Source organism: Geotrypetes seraphini, chromosome 1 (assembly GCF_902459505.1).
Source record: "Geotrypetes seraphini chromosome 1, aGeoSer1.1, whole genome shotgun sequence".
Classification (NCBI taxonomy): Eukaryota; Metazoa; Chordata; class Amphibia; order Gymnophiona; family Dermophiidae; genus Geotrypetes; species Geotrypetes seraphini.
Genome location: NC_047084.1, coordinates 458,531,033 through 458,551,680, shown reverse-complemented (window position 1 = coordinate 458,551,680; position 20,648 = coordinate 458,531,033). Strand labels below are relative to the sequence as shown.

Genomic DNA, 20,648 nt, shown 5'->3' with positions numbered 1-20,648 from the left:
CCCTCCTGTAGGAACGCCACTATGGTCAAGATAGAGGCATTACCCAGCTCTATCTGTTCTTTGCTGCACCAGCACTGAAATGTCTCCGATGCCTTAGCATATGCTGAAACCACTGTCAGCTTTTTACTCTAAGTAGAGTAGTCACTGCTGAGTATCCTTTTTGAACTAGCGTTGTGTGCACAAGAGCCTTGCTGTAAGACCAAAATGTCCTGGATATTCTAGTGCAATTAGCCTGTGAGAGTTAGTCTGGATGCACTTTTTTTATTCATTCACTTTTCTATACCATTCTCCCAGGAAAGCTCAGAATGGTTTACATGAATTTATTCAGGTACTAAAGCATTTTTCCCTGTTTGTCCTGGCAGGCTCACAATCTATCTAATGTACCTGGGGCAATGGGGAGATTAAGTGACTTGCCCAGAGTCAAAAGGAACAGCATGGGTTTGAACCCGCAACCCCAGGGTGCTGAGGCTATAGCTTTAACCACTGTGCCACACTCTCCCCCACTTTGAACATGGAACTTTTCTCCTTTTGTTGTCGGATGAGATCCATATATCACAGATGCCTGGGTCAATCTGGTGCTACAAGAACTATTGTTCCCAGGTGGTGAGCTATCCGGCAGATCACCTGGCCTATTATGGGCCAAGGGGAAAACACGTACTGCAGCTCGGTCTCTGGCCATGTTTGAACCAAGGCGTCTAGCCCTGCACTTTTGGGCTTCTATCTTCTTTGAAGAACTAATCCACTTTCTTGTACAGTGGTGCCTCACACAACGAACTTAATTGGTTCCAGGAGCAAGTTTGTTATGCGAAACGTTCGTTATGTGAAACGCGTTTTCCCATAAGAATACATGTAAAAAAAAATAATTCGTTCTGCAGCATAAAATATGCTAAGATGACATAAAAAAAGATAAATTTTTGGTTATTATTTTTATTTAGATACATCTAAAAACATAATTGTTTTTTAAAACAACACACATTTTTTAAATTTAAAGACAGACTAAGTAGAGTCTAATTTTACAGTGAGAGAGGGCAGAGTCTCAGCGGCAAAAACTGGGACTTAACTGTTCATTTTTTTTTTTTTTCTACCGTGTTTCCCCGATGATAAGGCAGGGCCATCAAATAAGACAGCCCCCCCTTTTTAGAAAAAAATGTAAAATAAGGCACCCCCCCGCAAATAAGCCACCCACCGATACCTGCGCTTACCCGAATCGGGTGGTACGGTGGGTGACTCCGTGTGGTCCCTGACACCCCCGACACGATCGGGGCAAGAGGGAGCTCAAGCCCTCTTGCCCCCCCGACTCCCCGACACGATCGGGGCAAGAGGGAGCCCAAGCCCTCTTGCCCCCCGACTCCCCGACACGATCGGGGCAAGAGGGAGCCCAAGCCCTCTTGCCCCCCCCGACTCCCCGACACGATCGGGGCAAGAGGGAGCCCAAGCCCTCTTGCCCCCCCGACTCCCCGACACGATCGGGGCAAGAGGGAGCTCAAGCCCTCTTGCCCCCCCGACTCCCCGACACGATCGGGGCAAGAGGGAGCCCAAGCCCTCTTGCCCCCCCGACTCCCCGACACGATCGGGCCAGGAGGGAGCCCAAGTCCTCCTGGCCACGGCGACCCCCTAACCCCACCCTGCACTACATTACGGGCAGGAGGGATCCCAGGCCCTCCTGCCCTCGACGCAAACCCCCCCTCCCCCCAACGACCGCCCCCCCCCAAGAACCTCCGACCGCCCCCCAGCCGACCCGCGACCCCCCTGGCCGACCCCCACGACACCCCCAACCCCCTTCCCTGTACCTTTCTGTAGTTGGCCGGACAGACGGGAGCCAAACCCGCCTGTCCGGCAGGCAGCCAACGACGGAATGAGGCCGGATTGGCCCATCCGTCCCAAAGCTCCGCCTACTGGTGGGGCCTAAGGCGCCTGGGCCAATCAGAATAGGCCCGGGAGCCTTAGGTCCCTCCTGGGGGCAGGGCCTGAGGCACATGGTCGGGTTGGGCCCATGTGCCTCAGGCCCCGCCCCCAGGAGGGACCTAAGGCTCCCGGGCCTATTCTGATTGGCCCAGGCGCCTTAGGCCCCACCAGTAGGCGGAGCTTTGGGACGGATGGGCCAATCCGGCCTCATTCCGTCGTTGGCTGCCTGCCGGACAGGCGGGTTTGGCTCCCGTCTGTCCGGCCAACTACAGAAAGGTACGGGGAAGGGGGTTGGGGGTGTCGTGGGGGTCGGCCAGGGGGGTCGCGGGTCGGCTGGGGGGCGGTCGGAGGTTCTTGGGGGGGGCGGTCGTTGGGGGGAGGGGGGTTTGCGTCGAGGGCAGGAGGGCCTGGGATCCCTCCTGCCCGTAATGTAGTGCAGGGTGGGGTTAGGGGGTCGCCGTGGCCAGGAGGACTTGGGCTCCCTCCTGGCCCCGATCGTGTCGGGGAGTCGGGGGGGCAAGAGGGCTTGAGCTCCCTCTTGCCCCGATCGTGTCGGGGAGTCGGGGGGGCAAGAGGGCTTGGGCTCCCTCTTGCCCCGATCGTGTCGGGGAGTCGGGGGGGGCAAGAGGGCTTGGGCTCCCTCTTGCCCCGATCGTGTCGGGGAGTCGGGGGGGGGCAAGAGGGAGCCAGGCGGAGAGAGGGCAGTTAAGCGCAGTGCCTGCGCGGAAGGATGCAGCTCGGGCGACTTCGTTGTGTGAAACGAAGTTCGTTGTACGAATCAAGACATAAAGTTCGTTGTGCGCAGCGTTCGCTGTGCGAGGCGTCCGTTATGCGAGGCACCACTGTACTTTGAAGTTGCCATGAGTTCAAACATCAGATGACCCCATCTTCTCACAATGGACTGGAATATTTTCAGAAACAACATTTTCCTGGGTCTAATGTCTGTCTGCTGAGATAATCTGCTTGAACCTGTCCACTCCAGCCACGTGCATTGCAGAGATCACCTGAAAGTGTATTTCTGCCGAGTAGAACAGCCTGGATCTGGAGGGATTTTCTGCCTCAATCTGCCGGTCAGCTGTCACGCTGAGATCTTTAGGCTGCCGGTTAGATTTTAGTCAGATTTAGCCTCCACTCCCAGGTTGCAACAAATGCTGACAGGGGGGGCCAAAAAGGCAGCTGGCACCGTGAGTGCCCCAAAGAACGCTACTGATGCCTAATAGCCTGTGCTCAAACTCTTGACCGAGTGAAGGAAGCGAGCAAATGCTGAGGACCCGAAACCCTGAAATCCACAAATCTTGGGCAAGAGCAAACAAGAAAGGGACCTGGGAGTACTGATAGACAGGACCCTGAAGCCGTCGGCTCAATGCGCAGCAGCGGCAAAGAAAGCAAACAGGATGTTGGGCATGATAAAGAAGGGAATCACAAGTAGATTGGCGGACATCATAATGCCGCTTTACAGAGCAATGGTCAGACCACACTTGGAGTACTGTATCCAACACTGGTCTCCCTACCTAAAGAAGGATATAACCCTGCTGGAGAGGGTGCAGAGGCGAGCCACAAAGCTAGTAAAGGGTATGGAGAATTTGAGCTACAAAGAACTCCTCGGGAAACTGGGCTTGTTCACCCTGGGGAAGAGAAGACTGCGAGGGGATATGATAGAGACTTTTAAAATAATAAAAGGATTCGACAAAATACAGCAAGAAACACCGTTATTCACATTGTCAAATGTGACTCGGACAAGAGGTCATGGACTGAAATTGAGGAGCAACAGGCCCAGGACAAATGTCAGGAAGTTCTGTTTCACACAACGAGTGGTGGACGCTTGGAATGCTCTCCCGGAGGAGGTTGTGGCAGAAACCACCATTCTGGGATTCAAGGGCAAGTTGGATGCACACCTTCTTGCAAATCACATTGAGGGATATGGGTAGAACAGGGTCTTCATCAGGGAGCACCTAGCTTAGCCTCCGCGTGTGCGGGTCGCTGGACTAGATGGACCTAAGGTCTGATTCGGTGAAGGCATTTCTTATGTTCTTATGTTCAGTAGGCTGGATGCATAGGTCCTCAAAGGATTCACTTTCCAGATGCAGACTAAAGTCTGCTTCTCTCCAAACAGGCACAGCAGTTGCTTGAGCCATGGAATAAAACCATGAATGAATGACCAAGCCCCCCTCCCCTCCACCGCAAAATAATAAAGAAATAAAGGGAGCAGATCAGCACTACTACTTCATGCTTGCACGAGAAAAAACTGAAGGGGGCCGGGAAGGAGGAGGAGCTGAAAAGCTGTGATTGACAAACCATCTCTATTGCACTGGAAAGGCATTTATCAATTCTCTCCCAAACCTCCAGTGACAAGCATAACATCATTTATCCCCTCTTGGACAGAACAAGGAGAAATTAGATCCTACCTAATGAAAGATTAGGTTTTTACCTTTGTAATCTTTCTGGTAGTCCCTGTAGGATTCTAAATGAACAAAAAGCCTCTAAAGAATGTTAGAGGAGGTCAAGAATCAATTATCTTCTAGCACTGCTATAGTTTCCAAATTTATATGAACCCAATTCAGGTGAATTATCAGTTTCTGGGGAACCACCTATTCAATGGCTTACTAGGTGTTCACCCAGGTATGTCCCGCAGAGAACGTGCACCACAGAGAGCACTGGGAATACTACCCAAAAACATCATGTGAATTCACTGTCATTTTTTCGTATATTTTAAAATTATGAAAATTCTTATCAAAGTGCACTGTGCAATAAAGAAATAATTTATATCATTCAATATGTGTGTCGCTTCATTCCCCCGTGAAAGGAGAAAATCGATTTTCAAAAAAATAGCAACCACAAGAGGAAAAAATCTGGCCGATAGACTTGTGAGATCTAGAATAAGTGAGAACCTTATACACAATGAAGGACTGGTAAGACATAGTGCATGCAGTAATTGTTTTTGTTGTAATACTACCATAGAAGGGACTAAGGACCCATCCTCAAACTAAATGCAAGTACACCTTGAGGAGATCCACCACCTTGTGGTATACTGAATATACTGCCCCTGTTGTCTACTGTATGTAGGCAGCACAGTACAGACAGCAAGAGTGAGACGGAACATTGTAGCTGTCTTAAAACAAAGAAACAAAATGCGCCTATGGAGGCTCAAAGCACAGAAAAAGGACATACCTTCGATCACATGCATTGGTGTATTATAGACCAGATATCTCCTAACTTTGAGGGAGACAAAAAATCCCTTCTACTGTCTAGAGAACAATACTGAATCTACACCCTGCGTTCATACAAACCACACGGTATAAAGGACTCAGTGGAATGGTTAATAACAGGGAACAAAGAAAAATGGGGAGACCCAATGATCCACAGTAAAAACAATCCACCGATGAAAACGAAAACAAAAAACTGTGGATACAGATGTTCTGGAGATAATTTATTATACACCGACATATAAAAACATGAAAATTCAATTAAAAAAGTACAATGATGGTCACCGGGAGTGATGGTAACTTGATTTCGTTGCTCCTCCAAATCGTGCTATACTTAAAGCTTTTTTTTTGCGGTGAGAGAGAAGTACTTTTCTTTGCTCTGGTTTTATTGCGTGGAAAACCTACGGGGTATCGATGGCGACTAAGAAGGGGCGAGCCGACTTAAAAAATTATGCCTATCAGCCGCCGGACAATTCTGAGGCCTGTGAGGTAGGCGAGCCGCAGCGTGATCTGGGTGCTACTTTGTTGAGTGCGGAGTCTTCTGCTATAGCGTCTGACGCTCGCCCAGCTACATGTGGGGAAATGCTCTCCTGGATGGCTGATTTGAAATCTATTATGCTCTCGATACAGAGCTCCCTACAATCGGAGGTGACTAAGATCAGGCAATCAGTGCAGGATATGGGGGCTCGTTTACATGAATTCGAGGAACGTGTGATTGATCATGATTCGGATCTTGTGGCCCTTCAAACACGTTGTGTCCACCTTGAACACAGACAGGAGGATTTCCAGCTTCGTTTGGAGGATGGAGAGAATCGCAGTTGACGGAATAATGTGCGGGCACGAGGAGTCCCTGAATCATTGGCTGCTACGGAGCTCCAGGCTCATTTTTCAGATATTTGTACACGCTTTCTTCAAGCAGCTAACCCCGGGGCTCCTATACCGGTGCTGGATTTTGAGAGGGTTCATCGAGCTTTGGGCCCTCGGGTGGGTGATCGACTTCGGGATGTGGTAGCTTGTTTTTCTCGCTACCCGGTTAAAGCCCAAGTTCTTCAGGCAGCTCAAAAATTGGGGCACATTACCTGGGACAATTCCAAAGTGGAGCTCTTTGCGGACTTGTCGCCGATTACTCTTCGGAAACGCCGGGATTTTCGGGAGGTCACTCGCTGTTTACAATCACATGCCATTAGCTATAGGTGGCTTTTTCCTTTTGGACTCTCCTTCCAAGTAGCTTCTCAACAGCATAAAGTTACATTAGTAGAAGAAGCCGTTGCAATATTGCGAGAGGCTCAACTTTTTTCAACTCCGGAGGAACCGGCTACATCATCTGGAACTGGTGCTCAATCACAACGCTGAAAGCGGATTCCTACCAATAGTAAGCGGCTACAGCGGCGGTCTGGCTTGGAGAAGGGTTCGGCTCCTGGACTTACCTGAAACTTTGTGATGGTTCGTTAATCCGCTGAAAGACTTGGAGTTCTTTATCTAGTTTGGCTTGCTCCTCTTGTTTGCTTTTTGAGTGTTTGGCAACTTCTCTTTTCACCTATTGTATGGCTAGCGTGATTTGGGGTTTGAAGGGTTGTCACTTTCTCTTCTAGCCCAAATTATTGAGGGCCTCTAGTTTGTTAGGGGGTGGAGTTGGGAAAGGGTCTTTCTTTGCTGTGGATTTGTGCGGGGTTTGCTGTGCTGGGTTGTGATGGGTTGTTTGCTGGGAGTATGGTTGCGTGTGTGCATGAAAATTTTTGAATGGCACCTAACGGTATTTGTTTCTTTACTTTAAATGTAAGAGGTTCGAATGTACCTCGAAAGAGGCAATTGCTTTTTAAAGAGGCTGACCGGTTGAAGGCTGGGATGGGTTTCTTTCAGGAGACCCATCTTAAGCCACAATATGAGTCACTTTTGAAACACCCTCGTTATCCCCATATTTACATTGCTTCAAATGTAGATGGGTCTAAAAAACATGGTGTAGGGATTTTGTTTGCCAAGCATCTTGACCTGCAGGTTAAACACTGGTACGTGATCCGGAGGGTCGTTATCTCATTTTGAAAGTGGAGCTTCAGCAGGTGATCTATACTTTTTGTAATCTTTATGCTCCCAATTCTGAGCAAAAAGCTTTTCTGGAGTCTCTGGATCTCGTGCTGCGTGGGGTGGTAGAGGGCCCTTTGATCGTAGGGGGGGGGGATTTTAATTTGACTTATGATACTGGGTTGGATAATTCGACCCAGTTGATTCATTATGGAAAATCTGATAGAAAGCAATTGCACTCTTTCTTCACGACCTGGGCTTTGATTGATCCTTGGAGACATCTTCATCCCACCACCAAAGACTATACTTATTTTTCTGAAGTGCATAATTCGTATTCTCGTATTGATTTTTGGGGGGTTGATAAGGCTTTACTTTCCCAGATATCTGATGTTTCTATAGCTCTGCAGGTGTGGTCGGATCATGCCTCGGTGCATTTTGTTTTGCACCCTCATATGGCTCCTTTTGGAAGGCGGTTTTGTGATGGTTTATTGGCAGATCCAATAATAGTATTGCGGATAGAACAGTGCCTTAGGGACTATATTCAGTTTAATACCAGTGATGAGATATCTCCTTTGATTTTTTGGGAAGGCATGAAGGCTGTCTTACGTGGCCATATTATATCTATTGGGGTACATAGACGGCGGGAACGTGGGCGAAAACAGGAATCCTTACGACAACAATTGCATTATCTAGAACAAGTGCATAAGCGGACTCCCTCTTCTGCTACTCTATTGACCCGTTTAGATAAAGTGCGTAAAGAACTCCAGGTGATGCAGTTAGATGAGCTGTCAGAACAATTACAATCAGTTCAGCAGAAACATTTTGAGCAAGGTAATCGGGCGAGCCGTCTGCTGGCTTACAAGTTGAAGGCCAAAAATTTGAGAAATGTGATTACTATGGTGCGTGCCGCGGATGGTTTGCCTGCTATACTCCGGAATCTATTGCTGGTGCTTTCCTTTCTTTTTATCAACATCTCTATACCCCAGAGCATATAGTATCTCAAGCTCAAATTGATACCTATTTGGCTCAGGCGCGGCTCCCAGAACTGACGCCTGAAGAAGCTGAGAATTTGTCCGCTCCTATATTAGAAGAAGAAACTCTGTGGGCGATCTCTACTTTAGCTTATGGGAAGGCACCTGGGTTGGATGGCTTTACAAATCGCTTCTATAAATGTTTTCGGCATTTATTAGTGGGTCCTCTTACCCGGGCTTTTAATAGCCTGGATCAGGGTATGGCGCTGTCTTTTTCTTGGCGGGAGTAACGCTTATTCTGAAACCTGGTAAGGATTCTGCGCAATGTGGATCATATCGTCCGATCTCATTATTAGATACAGACTATAAGATTTTTACAAAAATATTGGCTCATAGGCTGCAACGTTCTATGCCCCAATTAGTACATGATGATCAGGCGGGTTTCACTGAAGGGAGACAAACTTTTGATAATATCCGTAGATTGCTTCATTTGATTTGGTTTGTACAGCGAGAGAACTTGCCAGCTTTGCTGTTGAGTGTCGATGCGGAAAAGGCTTTTGATCGGGTATCTTGGCCATTTTTGTTGAGCACTTTATCAGCTATGGGTGTTGGAGGGCAATTTTTTTACTTGGCTTCAAATTTTATATACAAAGCCTTTAGCAGCTCTTCGTATTAATGGGAGTTATACGGATACTTTTATGTTAGCACGAGGAACCAGACAGGGCTGTGCGCTTTCGCCGTTGCTTTTTGCATTGGCTATGGAGCCTTTGGCTTCTCATATTCGAGCCCAGCAATCCATTCATGGTGTGGTATGTGGTGGGCTTTCCCCTAAGTTGCTGATGTTTGCTGATGATGTTATTTTTACATTAACCTACCCACGCATTTCTCTCTCGGGGATTATAGATGAACTGACTAGTTATGGTGCAGTTTCAGGTTTTCGTACTAATATGGATAAGTCGGAGATTCTAAATTTATCGGTGCACCCCAGAGATTGTGCTTTGTTGAAGGCTAACTATCCTTTCAAATGGGCATCTAAATTTCTCCGTTATTTGGGAATTAATGTACCAGCGCAGCTTCGTTCTTTATTTGATGTTAATTTTCCGCCACTTTTGCAATCCCTTTGGGCTGATTTGGATAGATGGGAGAATACTTCTTTATCTTGGTATGGCCGCATTCAGAGTGTGAAAATGTTAGTTTTACCGAAATTACTTTATCTTTTTCAGGCTTTGCCCATTCCATTGTCCGCTACTTTCTTTCGTGGGGTGGCTAGAAGAATTTTTCAATATATTTGGAAAAGTCGAACCCCGCGGGTACCGAGGAGTGTGTTGCATCAATTTCGAACCCAGGGGGGTATGGCGGTACCTTGTTTGAGGCGCTATTATGTGGCAGCTCAATTAAAGTCTTTTTTAGCTTGGTGTAAAGACAGATCAAAGAGTTGGGTTCGCTTGGAAAGAATTTTGGGTTCTGAGGAGCTCTGTCGGGTGCTCCCTTGGTTATCGGTGGGGGAGGCTCGACAGCTACTTAAAGGGGCTAATCCATTTCTGCATCATACGTTTGTGGTGTAGTCCCGGCTGCGCACTCGTTTTTTCCATTCTAGACTTTATTTTCGTAGTACCCCGTTGTGGGTGGTGTTGGGTTTTGTACCTGGAAAAGTTGATCTTCGCTTTCGTGTTTGGGCCCAACAGGGTCTTATGGATTTGGGGGATTTTGTGGAAGACGGTCGATTGATATCGTTTACTGATTTGAGGGAAGCTTATGATTTGCCGATGAATGATCATTTTAGATATCGTCAGGTGGTGGATTTTATTGGTCGCAGGGCTCTCAGTGATCTTTGCTTGGAGGAGACTCCCCTGGAGTGGGCGATTATGGGAAGTAGTGGTAGGGGGTGCATTTCTAGATTTTATAAGGCCCTTATTCAACAACAGGCTCCCCCAATTAGATATCTATCTATTTGGGAGGGACTCTTGCGCCCAGTTCCACCAACTGTTAATTGGGAGCGGGTGTTTAGTCGCTTGCTTCGTGTTTCTATAGCTAGCTCTTTGGTGGAAAACGGATATAAGATGCTTTACCAGTGGTACCTTACACCCCAGCGTCTCCATATAATGTACCCTCAAGTATCAAATTTATGTTGGAGACATTGTGGTCAGCCGGGTACCTTTCTTCACATTTGGTGGGTCTGCCCGAGGGTTGTACCATATTGGGATATGGTTTTTGAATTATTGTCTGATATCTTACACAACACACTTACTCGATCTATGGGTAGTGCTCTCTTACATCTCCCCTTGGTTCCATTGATTGCTAAAGCCCATAAATTAGCTTGTTTTATTTTTACTGCTGCTAGACTTTTATTGGCAGCTCATTGGAAACAGTCTTTTCCCCCAGGTCAGACTCACCTATTGCGAAAAGTAGACTTTATTTTTTGTATGTCTAAATTGACTGCTTTGACTCAGACTTGTCTTACTCCCTTTTTTAAGGTGTGGGATCCCTATATTAGGTGGTGTGAAAGTCCCTCATGACCAATGGTTAGCCATATATTTGTTATTTGTAAACCTTTTGTACTGCTATTAGGTATTCTTTTGACCCTGGGGTGGGGTGGGACGGGGGGTTTGGTTTTGATGGCTGTGATTTTATGCATTGTACTGAAGAGTTACGGTACAACTTTTTATTTTATGTTCTTTGGAGTTTGGGGGCGGGGATTTGGGAGGATATGTTTCATGTGGATTTTTGGCTTTGTATTTATTATTCCTCTGAGATTTTGTATTGTTTTCTGAAAAATTTTCAATAAACAAATTTAAAAAAAATAAAAAATAAAAAGTACAATGATAAAAAATACAGTGCTAAAAATCCAACTGGACCCTACATGGTCCGTGTTTCGGCAAACACGCCTTCCTCAGGGGTCCAATGGTTTGCAAACTCACATATAAAGAATTGGACTGAAAACAGTCTATTGTCTTTAAACATGTGAGCAAAGAACACCGCAGGCAAGCTGAAGTAGCAAAAAAAACCGCTACTTCAGCTTGCCTGCAGTGTTCTTTGCTCACATGTTTAAAAACAATAGACTATTTTCAGTCCAATTCTTTATATGTGAGTTTGAAAACCATTGGACCCCTGAGGAAGGCATGTTTGCCGAAACACGGACTGTGTAGTGTCCGGTTGGATTTTTAGCACTGTATTTTTTATCACTGTACTTTTTTAATTTAATAATTTCCAGAATATCTGTATCCACAGTTTTTTGTTAATAGCAGGGAACAACAAGCGATGAAGATATTTTACTATAGGCTGTTTAATTTATGATGTCATCTGCAGCATGGCATAACGCCACCCCTGTGACGTCATTACGCCGTACATTGGAGAGGGCGCAACCAGGGAAGCTTCCTGGTTATTTAACAATCTTTTTACACTAGCTCCTCTGTCACACCCATTGGAGTTGGTGGTTCAGATGGCAGTAGGTGGAGCTTCTGAACATGACCCTGAGGAAGAACACGAAACAGGGGTCTCTTTAGGGCATTCCGTTAAGGCACCCTTCTTTTTGCAAGATACGGACAGCTGCGATCAGCTCCAAGATAATTTTAAGCACCTTTAAATTTGTGGTTGCTATTTTTTTTCTCCTTTCACTTTTCTGATCGTGTGCTCCTCCTACCTTAGAGAGTGAGTTAGAGCCCCCTACAGTTCAGTTCCAAAGCCAAGCAACCATACTGGAACTAATCCATGACAAATAAGGGGGGAACTTCCCCAGCAACAAACAATTTCTGTTAAGATAAGCTCTACAAAATATAAAAACAAGTAATAAACAGGCAAAATGCAACACAGAAAAGACATTGAGGAGCAATGTAGAACTAACCTACTGTGTGCAATGAGCACCCACATGAAACAGCCATCAGCAAGATGCATACTCACAGAAAAGCAAACTGCTCCCAGGATCTGTCGATTTGCTGGAATATCCTGAGGCCTGTAAGGAGAATAACCGAGGCAGAAAGAAAAGCAGGCGATTTCAACATAACGGAGCTTGCACAGAGAGGGCGGGTCGTATGGAATCTTACAGGGACTAACAGAAAGAAGATTATTAAAGGTAAAAAAATTAATTTTTCATTCTGTTTTGTCCCTTCTGGATTCCATACTCTAGGTGATGTAACAAAGCAATGGAAGTATCTAGGCAGTATCTAGGGAGGGTCAGAAGAGCCTGCCCACAACACCAAGGTCCCGAGAACGGCATCAGAGCAAGCAGTCATATCCACTCGGTAAAACCGGGTAAAGGTATGAAGAGAGGACTAAGTAGCTGGTTGAATTACTCGAGACTCTGCCCACAAGGCAGCAACACGTCTTAGTCGAGTGGACTGTAAGAGAAACTGGCAGCTGCCTACCGCAGGCGAGGTAAATCACAGAAATGGCCATATGAATCCAACGGGCAATCGAAGATTTAAAAGTGGCCCACCTGGCCAAGAAGGAAGAAATAGTCAAGACAAAGAGATGAACAGTCGAAAGTCATTAGTCTTCTCCAAAATGTGGAGCAAGACTCTCCTGATGTCTAATTTGCAGAAGATCTAACCCTTTTGCACCGATCCCGTGAAGTGAAGAGAGATTTTAGGTAAAGAATGACACGGGGACAAATTTTTCCCCATTCCCATAGGAACTCGTTTTCCTGTCCCTGCCCTATTCCTGAAAGCTCTGTCCTCATCTGCACAAGCCTCAAACACTTTAAAATCATAAGAGTTTGAGGCTTGTGCGATTAAGGCAGAGCTTGCAGGAACAGTAACAGTGACAAAAACTCATGGGGGCGGGATGGGGAAATTGAGTTCCTGTGGGAACAGGGACAAATCTCACCATGTCATTCTCTAGTTTGAGGCTTAAACAAAGTTGACATGGTGTCTGTTTTTTATAATTTTATCAGCCACTTCTTCAATCTTGTTTTCAAATAGATCATTCCCCTTACAAAGAACGTCTGTAAAGTGCTCCTGGACTGAAGTATCCAGATATGAAACTCTAAGCCAAGATACATGGTGCATAGCAATTTTCACTGCTGATGTTCTAGAAGAAACATCGAATGCGTCAAAAGTGTCTGTAGCTAGGAACTTTCTTGTAGCAAACAAGTTCTTGGATAACCATTGGAATTCTTTAAGTTTGTCCTGAGGGAGAAATTACTTGTCCTCTGAAAGTTGTTTAATCAAGGATTTTAAATAAATGGAATAGAACTGGTAGTGCATAATTCTATTTATGAGCATGGATGATTGAAAAATGCTTTTACCAAGAGTCTCGTTGGAGGGGCAGAAGCATAAGACCTTGAACTACGTCAGCATTTTAGAGCAGATTCCACAACTAGAGTCATGTTGAAGTTGTTTCCACAACCCTAGACACTTGTATTGTGTCAATTTTTTTTTGTTTAGAAACTAGCTAGACTAATAGAGGGATCTCTCATTTCTTAAATAGGGTATCTTTCATGACTACATAAAAGGTGCCACGCTATACTCAGGCGGTGGTGATTCTTAGTCAAAAAGCTCTGAATGAGATTCTTCCTTTGTCTCCATTTTAATGGAAAGAGTTTTGATCCATTTGCCTTATAACATCCTTATAAAATCAGTAAAGGATATGCTCTCTGCTGGAGACTTTACGCCTTTGAGGTGGAGAAGGATCAGAAGGTATGCCATAGGATTCTTCTGCTGACAAATTTGGAAGATCACCATCAGACTCCTTAAAATACTTCCTCCTAGGTGAATCTGGGTGTATGTTTTTAGAGGAGTGCTGACTGGGCATCAAGGTTGATCTTCTTACCCTTGAGCTAACTCCTCTGCCGATGACGACATATGTGGTGAATGGGCTTGTGCCAACCTTGATGCTCGATGTTGAGCAGAGGTACATGATCTCATCCTCGATTGAAGCCTCTGACTGTGCATCAAGGTTGATCTTCTTACCCTTGAGCTAATTCCTCTGCCGATGACGACACATGTGGTGAATGGGCATGTGCCAACCTTGATGCTCGATGTTGAGCAGAGGTACATGATCTCATCCTCGGATTGAAGCCTCGATGTATCCTTGGGCTGTGCTGAGGCAGGCATGGATGCCTTTAAAGTCCTTTGTAGATTCATGTGCAGTAGCCCCGAAAGCTCTGATTTGAGAATAGTACAGATCTCCTCTTGAAGAGTTAGCATCTGCACTGGAAGAGATGCTGGTGTGGAAGCAGTCTGCGGTGCTTGTTGTCTGGGTGTGGGAGATCTTGATGTTGAGGCATGCCTCAGAGGAGACATGATCAGCAATGATGGAGACCAATGCATGGTGTGTTGATACTTACTATGTATCGAGGTGGTGGATGCCTGGGATGATACTGTGCCTTGCCTTGAAGGGAAAAAATGTTTATGCTTCTTAGCTTTCTTATGTGCTACCTCTCCTGATGGGTGAGGCCTTGAGGAAGACGTCATTAAGTCTTGCCTTTGAATAGAACCCGATGCTCGACACACTCTATGTGGCATTGGTGCATGTGGTGTTGATACCAATGCCGGTGTCAATGCAGGCTGTGTGTCAGGTCCCGAATCTCCTGTCATGCTTGATGCCAAATTAAGAAGTCTTTCACACTGAAGTTGTCAGGCTTTAAGTGTCCTTTTTTGCATATGCAGACACAAGTCATAGAGAATGTCCAATGGTGAGGGGACCTAGACATTGAATATAGTAATTATGGGGGTCTGAATCTGAAATGGTCCGGTTACATTGAATACATTTCTTGAAGCCTCTCAGCACCCTCTGACATGGAGGGAAAATTGGCTGACACAAAGTCAAAAGGCTGAAAAGTACAGTGGTGCCTCACACAACGAACTTAATCCGTTCCAGGAGCAAGTTTGTTATGTGAAACGTTCGTTGTGTGAAACGCGTTTTCCCATAACAATACATGTTAAAAAAAATAATTCGTTCTGTAGCATAAAATATGCTAAGATGACATAAAAAAAGATAAATTTTTGGTTATTATTTTTATTTAGATACATCTAAAAACATAATTGTTTTTTAAAACAACACACATTTTTTAAATTTAAAGACAGACTAAGTAGAGTCTAATTTTACAGTGAGAGGGCAGAGTCTCAGCGGCAAAAACTGGGACTTAACTGTTCATTTTTTTTTTTTTTTTTACCGTGTTTCCCCGATGATAAGGCAGGGCCATCAAATAAGACAGCCCCCCCTTTTTAGAAAAAAATGTAAAATAAGGCACCCCCCCGCAAATAAGCCACCCACCGATACCTGCGCTTACCCGAATCGGGTGGTACGGTGGGTGACTCCGTGTGGTCCCTGGCACCCCCGACACGATCGGGGCAAGAGGGAGCTCAAGCCCTCTTGCCCCCCCCGACTCCCCGACACGATCGGGGCAAGAGGGAGCTCAAGCCCTCTTGCCCCCCCCGACTCCCCGACACGATCGCGGCAAGAGGGAGCTCAAGCCCTCTTGCCCCCCCGACACGATCGGGGCAAGAGGGAGCTCAAGCCCTCTTGCCCCCCCGACTCCCCGACACGATCGGGGCAAAAGGGAGCTCAAGCCCTCTTGCCCCCCCGACTCCCCGACATGATCGGGGCAAAAGGGAGCCCAAGCCCTCTTGCCCCGCCGATTCCCCAACTCCCCGACAATATCGGGCCAGGAGGGAGCCCAAGTCCTCCTGGCCACGGCGACCCCCTAACCCCACCCTGCACTACATTACGGGCAGGAGGGATCCCAGGCCCTCCTGCCCTCGACGCAAACCCCCCCCCCCCCCAACGACCGCCCCCCCCCCAAGAACCTCCGACCGCCCCCCCAGCCGACCCGCGACCCCCCTGGCCGACCCCCACGACACCCCCAACCCCCTTACCCGTACCTTTCTGTAGTTGGCCGGACAGACGGGAGCCAAACCCGCCTGTCCGGCAGGCAGCCATCGACGGAATGAGGCCGGATTGGCCCATCCGTCCCAAAGCTCCGCCTACTGGTGGGGCCTAAGGCGCCTGGGCCAATCAGAATAGGCCCGGGAGCCTTAGGTCCCTCCTGGGGGCAGGGCCTGAGGCACATGGTCAGGTTGGGCCCAGTGCCTCAGGCCCGCCCCCAGGAGGGACCTAAGGCTCCCGGGCCTATTCTGATTGGCCCAGGCGCCTTAGGCCCCACCAGTAGGCGGAGCTTTGGGACGGATGGGCCAATCCGGCCTCATTCCGTCGATGGCTGCCTGCCGGACAGGCGGGTTTGGCTCCCGTCTGTCCGGCCAACTACAGAAAGGTACGGGGAAGGGGGTTGGGGGTGTCGTGGGGGTCGGCCAGGGGGATCGCGGGTCGGCTGGGGGGGCGGTCGGAGGTTCTTGGGGGGGCGGGCGGTCGTTGGGGGGAGGGGGAGTTTGCGTCGAGGGCAGGAGGGCCTGGGATCCCTCCTGCCCGTAATGTAGTGCAGGGTGGGGTTAGGGGGTCGCCGTGGCCAGGAGGACTTGGGCTCCCTCCTGGCCCGATATTGTCGGGGAGTTGGGGAATCGGCGGGGCAAGAGGGCTTGGGCTCCCTTTTGCCCCGATCGTGTCGGGGAGTCGGGGGGGGCAAGAGGGCTTGAGCTCCCTTTTGCCCCGATCGTGTCGGGGAGTCGGGGGGGCAAGAGGGCTTGAGCTCCCTTTTGCCCCGATCGTGTCGGGGAGTCGGGGGGGCAAGAGGGCTTGAGCTCCCTCTTGCCCCGATCGTGTCGGGGAGTCGGGGGGGCAAGAGGGCTTGAGCTCCCTCTTGCCCCGATCGTGTCGGGGAGTCGGGGGGGGGCAAGAGGGCTTGAGCTCCCTCTTGCCCCGATCGTGTCGGGGAGTCGGGGGGGCAAGAGGGAACCAGGCGGAGAGAGGGCAGTTAAGCGCAGTGCCTGCGCGGAAGGATGCAGCTCGGGCGACTTCGTTGTGTGAAACGAAGTTCGTTGTACGGATCAAGACATAAAGTTCGTTGTGCGCAGCGTTCGCTGTGCGAGGCGTCCGTTATGCGAGGCACCACTGTATAATGAAAACCGTCGATGCTCTCTAGGGTGAAAAATATCTCAAAGTGGCAAGACTGAAAAATGAAGAATTATGAAGAAAAATAATATAAAACCAGGAAAGAACAAAAAGATAGCAAAGTTTGACATGCTGAGGAGAAACCGAAAGACAGCTTCTCGGCTCTACATAAAACTAAGAACTTATGGTCCTGCGAGCCAGTCAGGCAGGAAGGCACTGGCACATGTGCAATATGGGTACTACCTAAAGATTTAAAGTGACAATGCACTTGGCAGTGTCTGTATCAGGTTCCATGATGGTATCACCCACATACGAGATTATTATGCCTACTTGCCCTCAGAGAAATAAAGTACAGTGGAACATTGGTTTATGAGCATAATTTGTTCCAGAAGCATGCTCGTAAACCAAAATACTCATATATCAAAGCAAGTTTCCCCATAGCAAATAATGGAAACTCACTTTGAAAATGTTTCCCCCCCCCACCGAGGCCAGTGGCGTTGCTCCCCCCCCCACTCGCAAAGGTCCCCTCATGCAAACCGGCACCCCCCTCCACACGAACCGGCACCCCCCACTCGAACAACTTGAACTTACCCCCCCCCCCGGTCTGGCACCGGCACGCAGCCCACAGGACGTGCCGGTGCCGCTAGAAGATCTTCCTGCCTCTGCCGGCTTTGAGCATGCATCTACGCATGCTCAAGGCCTTCTAATTCTCCGTCTCGCCGAGATTCTTGATGATCTCCGAGAATCTCGGCCAAACTACAGACTGTTGAGTCTGACCTTGGTACCAGGAAAGATGGTAGAGGCGCTGATAAAGGACCGCATCATTGATCACCTTGACGGGCACGGTCTTATGAGGACCAGCCAGCACGGTTTCAGCACAAGCAAATCTTGTTTGATGAACTTGCTACACTTCTTTGAGGGAGTAAACAGGCAGATAGACAAGGGTGACCCAGTCGACATTGTATATCTGGATTTTCAGAAGGTGTTCGACAAGGTTCCACATGAACGACTATTTCAGAAAATTGCAAGGCATGGAATCGAGGGTGAAATACTCACGTGGATTAAAAACTGGCTGGTGCATAGGAAACAGAGAGTGGGGGTAAATGGACAATTCTAGGACTGGAAGAGCATCACCAGTGGAGTGCCGCAGGGTTCGGTGCTTGGACCAATGCTCTTCAACATCTTTATAAACGATTTGGACATTGGTACAATGAGTGAGGTGATTAAATTTGTGGATGATACAAAGTTATTCAGAATAGTGAAGACACAGGGGAATTGCAAAGATCTGCAAAGTGACATAATCAAGCTCGAGAAATGGGCATCAACAAGGCAAATGAGGTTCAAGGTGGGTAAGTGTAAAGTGATGCATGTCGGTAACAAAAATCTCATGCAAGAATACAGGATGTCAGGGCGGTACTTGGAGAGACCTCCCAGGAAAGGGACTTGGGAGTTCTGATTGACAAGTCGATGAAGCCATCCACGCAATGTGCGGTGGTGGCAAAAAGGGCGAACAGAATACTAAGAATGATAAAGAAGGGGATCACAAATAGATCGGAGAAGATTATCATGCTGCTTTACCGGGCCATGGTGCGCCCTCACCTGGAGTACTGCGTCCAGCACTGGTCACCATACATGAAGAAGGACACGGTACTACTCAAAAGGGTCCAGAGAAGAGCGACTAAAATGGTTAAGGGGCTGGAGGAGATGCTGTACAGTGAGAGATTGGAGAAACTGGGCCTCTTCTCCCTTGAAAAGAGGGGACATGATCGAAACATTCAAAATACTGAAGGGAATAGACTTAGCAGATAAAGACAGATTGTTCAACCTCTCCAAGGTAGGGAGAATGAGAAGGCACTCTCTAAAGTTGAAAGGGGATAGATTCCGTACAAACGTAAGGAAGTTCTTTTTCACCCAGAAAGTGGTAGAAAACTGGAACGCTCTTCCAGAGTCTGTTATAGGGAAAACACCCTCTAGGGTTGGACAAGTTCCTGCTAAACTCGAACGTACGCAGGTGAGGCTGGACTCTTTTAGAGCACTGGTCTTTGATTTGGGGGCAGACTGCTGGGCACGATAGACCACTGGTCTGACCCAGCAGCGGCAATTCTTATGTTCTTATAAAGAGTTTTATCTCATGCAAAATTGTCATTTCTTTAATAAGACATTGACTATTTTTTTTTGGCCTTCCAAGTACATACAAATCCAAAATGTGGCCCTGCAAAGAGTTTGAGACCACTGCCATATACCCACATATCTGGACTTGGCTGGAAAGATGTGAAGGAAAGTTTCCATTTCCCACAAGAAAACAGAATGCAGGCATCTTTCTCATGACTGTTACTTCTCCCCAATCTCCCCCTCAAAAAATACATTAACACATTGCACAAATTTTAGCATACAAGCAATCTATTTTATGCAGTGCTAAAGACAACGAAGAGGAAATGGTTCTCACTTTGCTAATTTTGATGGCACAAGGAGCTCCTGGGAAACCTGGCAGGCAAGTTTTGAAGGCCGAAATTTCACTGAAGGGCCCTCGGCCACAAGCATTGATCCCTGCCACACGGAATTTGTAGGCAGTGCCTGGTTGCAGCTCCAGCTTCTTCAGCTGACTATAGTCAGGGACAGTCCCAGAGTCATCCTGAGGAGAGGTAGAAAGGAGATGAGCTATTAAGGCAGCAACTTAGAACAATGGGATTGGCAGAAAGCAACTAAGGCATTTATTTTTTTTTAGCACTTGAGCTTTCCAGCACTTACATCTGTTTGGGCAGAATCCTCTGAGGGCAGAAAGTAGTGCGTCACCACCATATTGTTGCCTTTCATTATACCCACATCAAACCACTGGTTCTCCTTCTTCACTGGCACCTTCAACGGCTGTGGAGGGGGGTCCTGTTTCTAAGGGATGAAGAGGAAGGAGGTACAGTGAGTTTAGAAAGACTAACATCTTACATATGGTCACAAAGATTAAGATGTCCCTTTACTCACATGACCCATAAAACTCAGGGCCAGATTCTCAAAACTTACTGTGCCCTTAATGGTTGCTAAACAAGTTCCAGCTGGTTTAGCGTGCCAGTATTTTACCAGCCGATTATCAGAAAGGCTCACTATGGTCTTTTCTGAGCTTCCTAGCAGATTCTGACTCTAACAATGAGGTCATTAATATTAAAATGGTAGTAAAATAGGCTCATTAATATTTAAACGAGCACTTCAGTTGATCCTTTATCATTGCAGGGTGATTCTGTAACCTTGTACTCCAATTGTGGGCAAAATTTTCCAGCAGGTCTGAGCCGTCGTAGCCTTACTTTCCGGTCAGTGCTTGAGTGCTGATTGGCTCAGGCATGGATACGAAAGTAAGGCTTGACAGCTCATACTCTCCCCCCTGTAAATTAAAAAACAAAAAGCAAACCCCTGACTCCTCCCCCCACTCCCGGGCCAATCGATATCTCCCGTTCTGCCGCCGGCGTCCCTTGCCCCCCCCCCCGAGAAACCCCTGCACATTTAAATTGAAGGGCAAGAGGGGTGCCCAGCCCAACCTTTAAGATAAGGTTACCAGATTTAAAGATGGATACAGCATGGCCCCGCCCCGTTCTGCTCCCAGCCATACCAGCCCTGCTCC

At 47.6% G+C, this 20,648-nt stretch overlaps 1 protein-coding gene across 5 annotated transcripts in view; it reads right to left on the bottom strand.

The window, feature by feature from the left end:
* HCFC1 (host cell factor C1) overlaps positions 1-20,648 on the bottom strand; it is a 432,893-nt gene that overhangs the window by 16,037 nt on the left and 396,208 nt on the right. For all 5 annotated transcript variants that reach the window (XM_033922407.1, XM_033922416.1, XM_033922394.1 and 2 more), the window contains 2 exons: positions 19,790-19,927; positions 19,488-19,673 (listed from right to left, as the gene is read on the bottom strand). In XM_033922407.1, the coding sequence (XP_033778298.1) occupies positions 19,488-19,673; positions 19,790-19,927 (324 nt within the window). The remainder of the gene's footprint in view (positions 1-19,487; positions 19,674-19,789; positions 19,928-20,648) is intronic.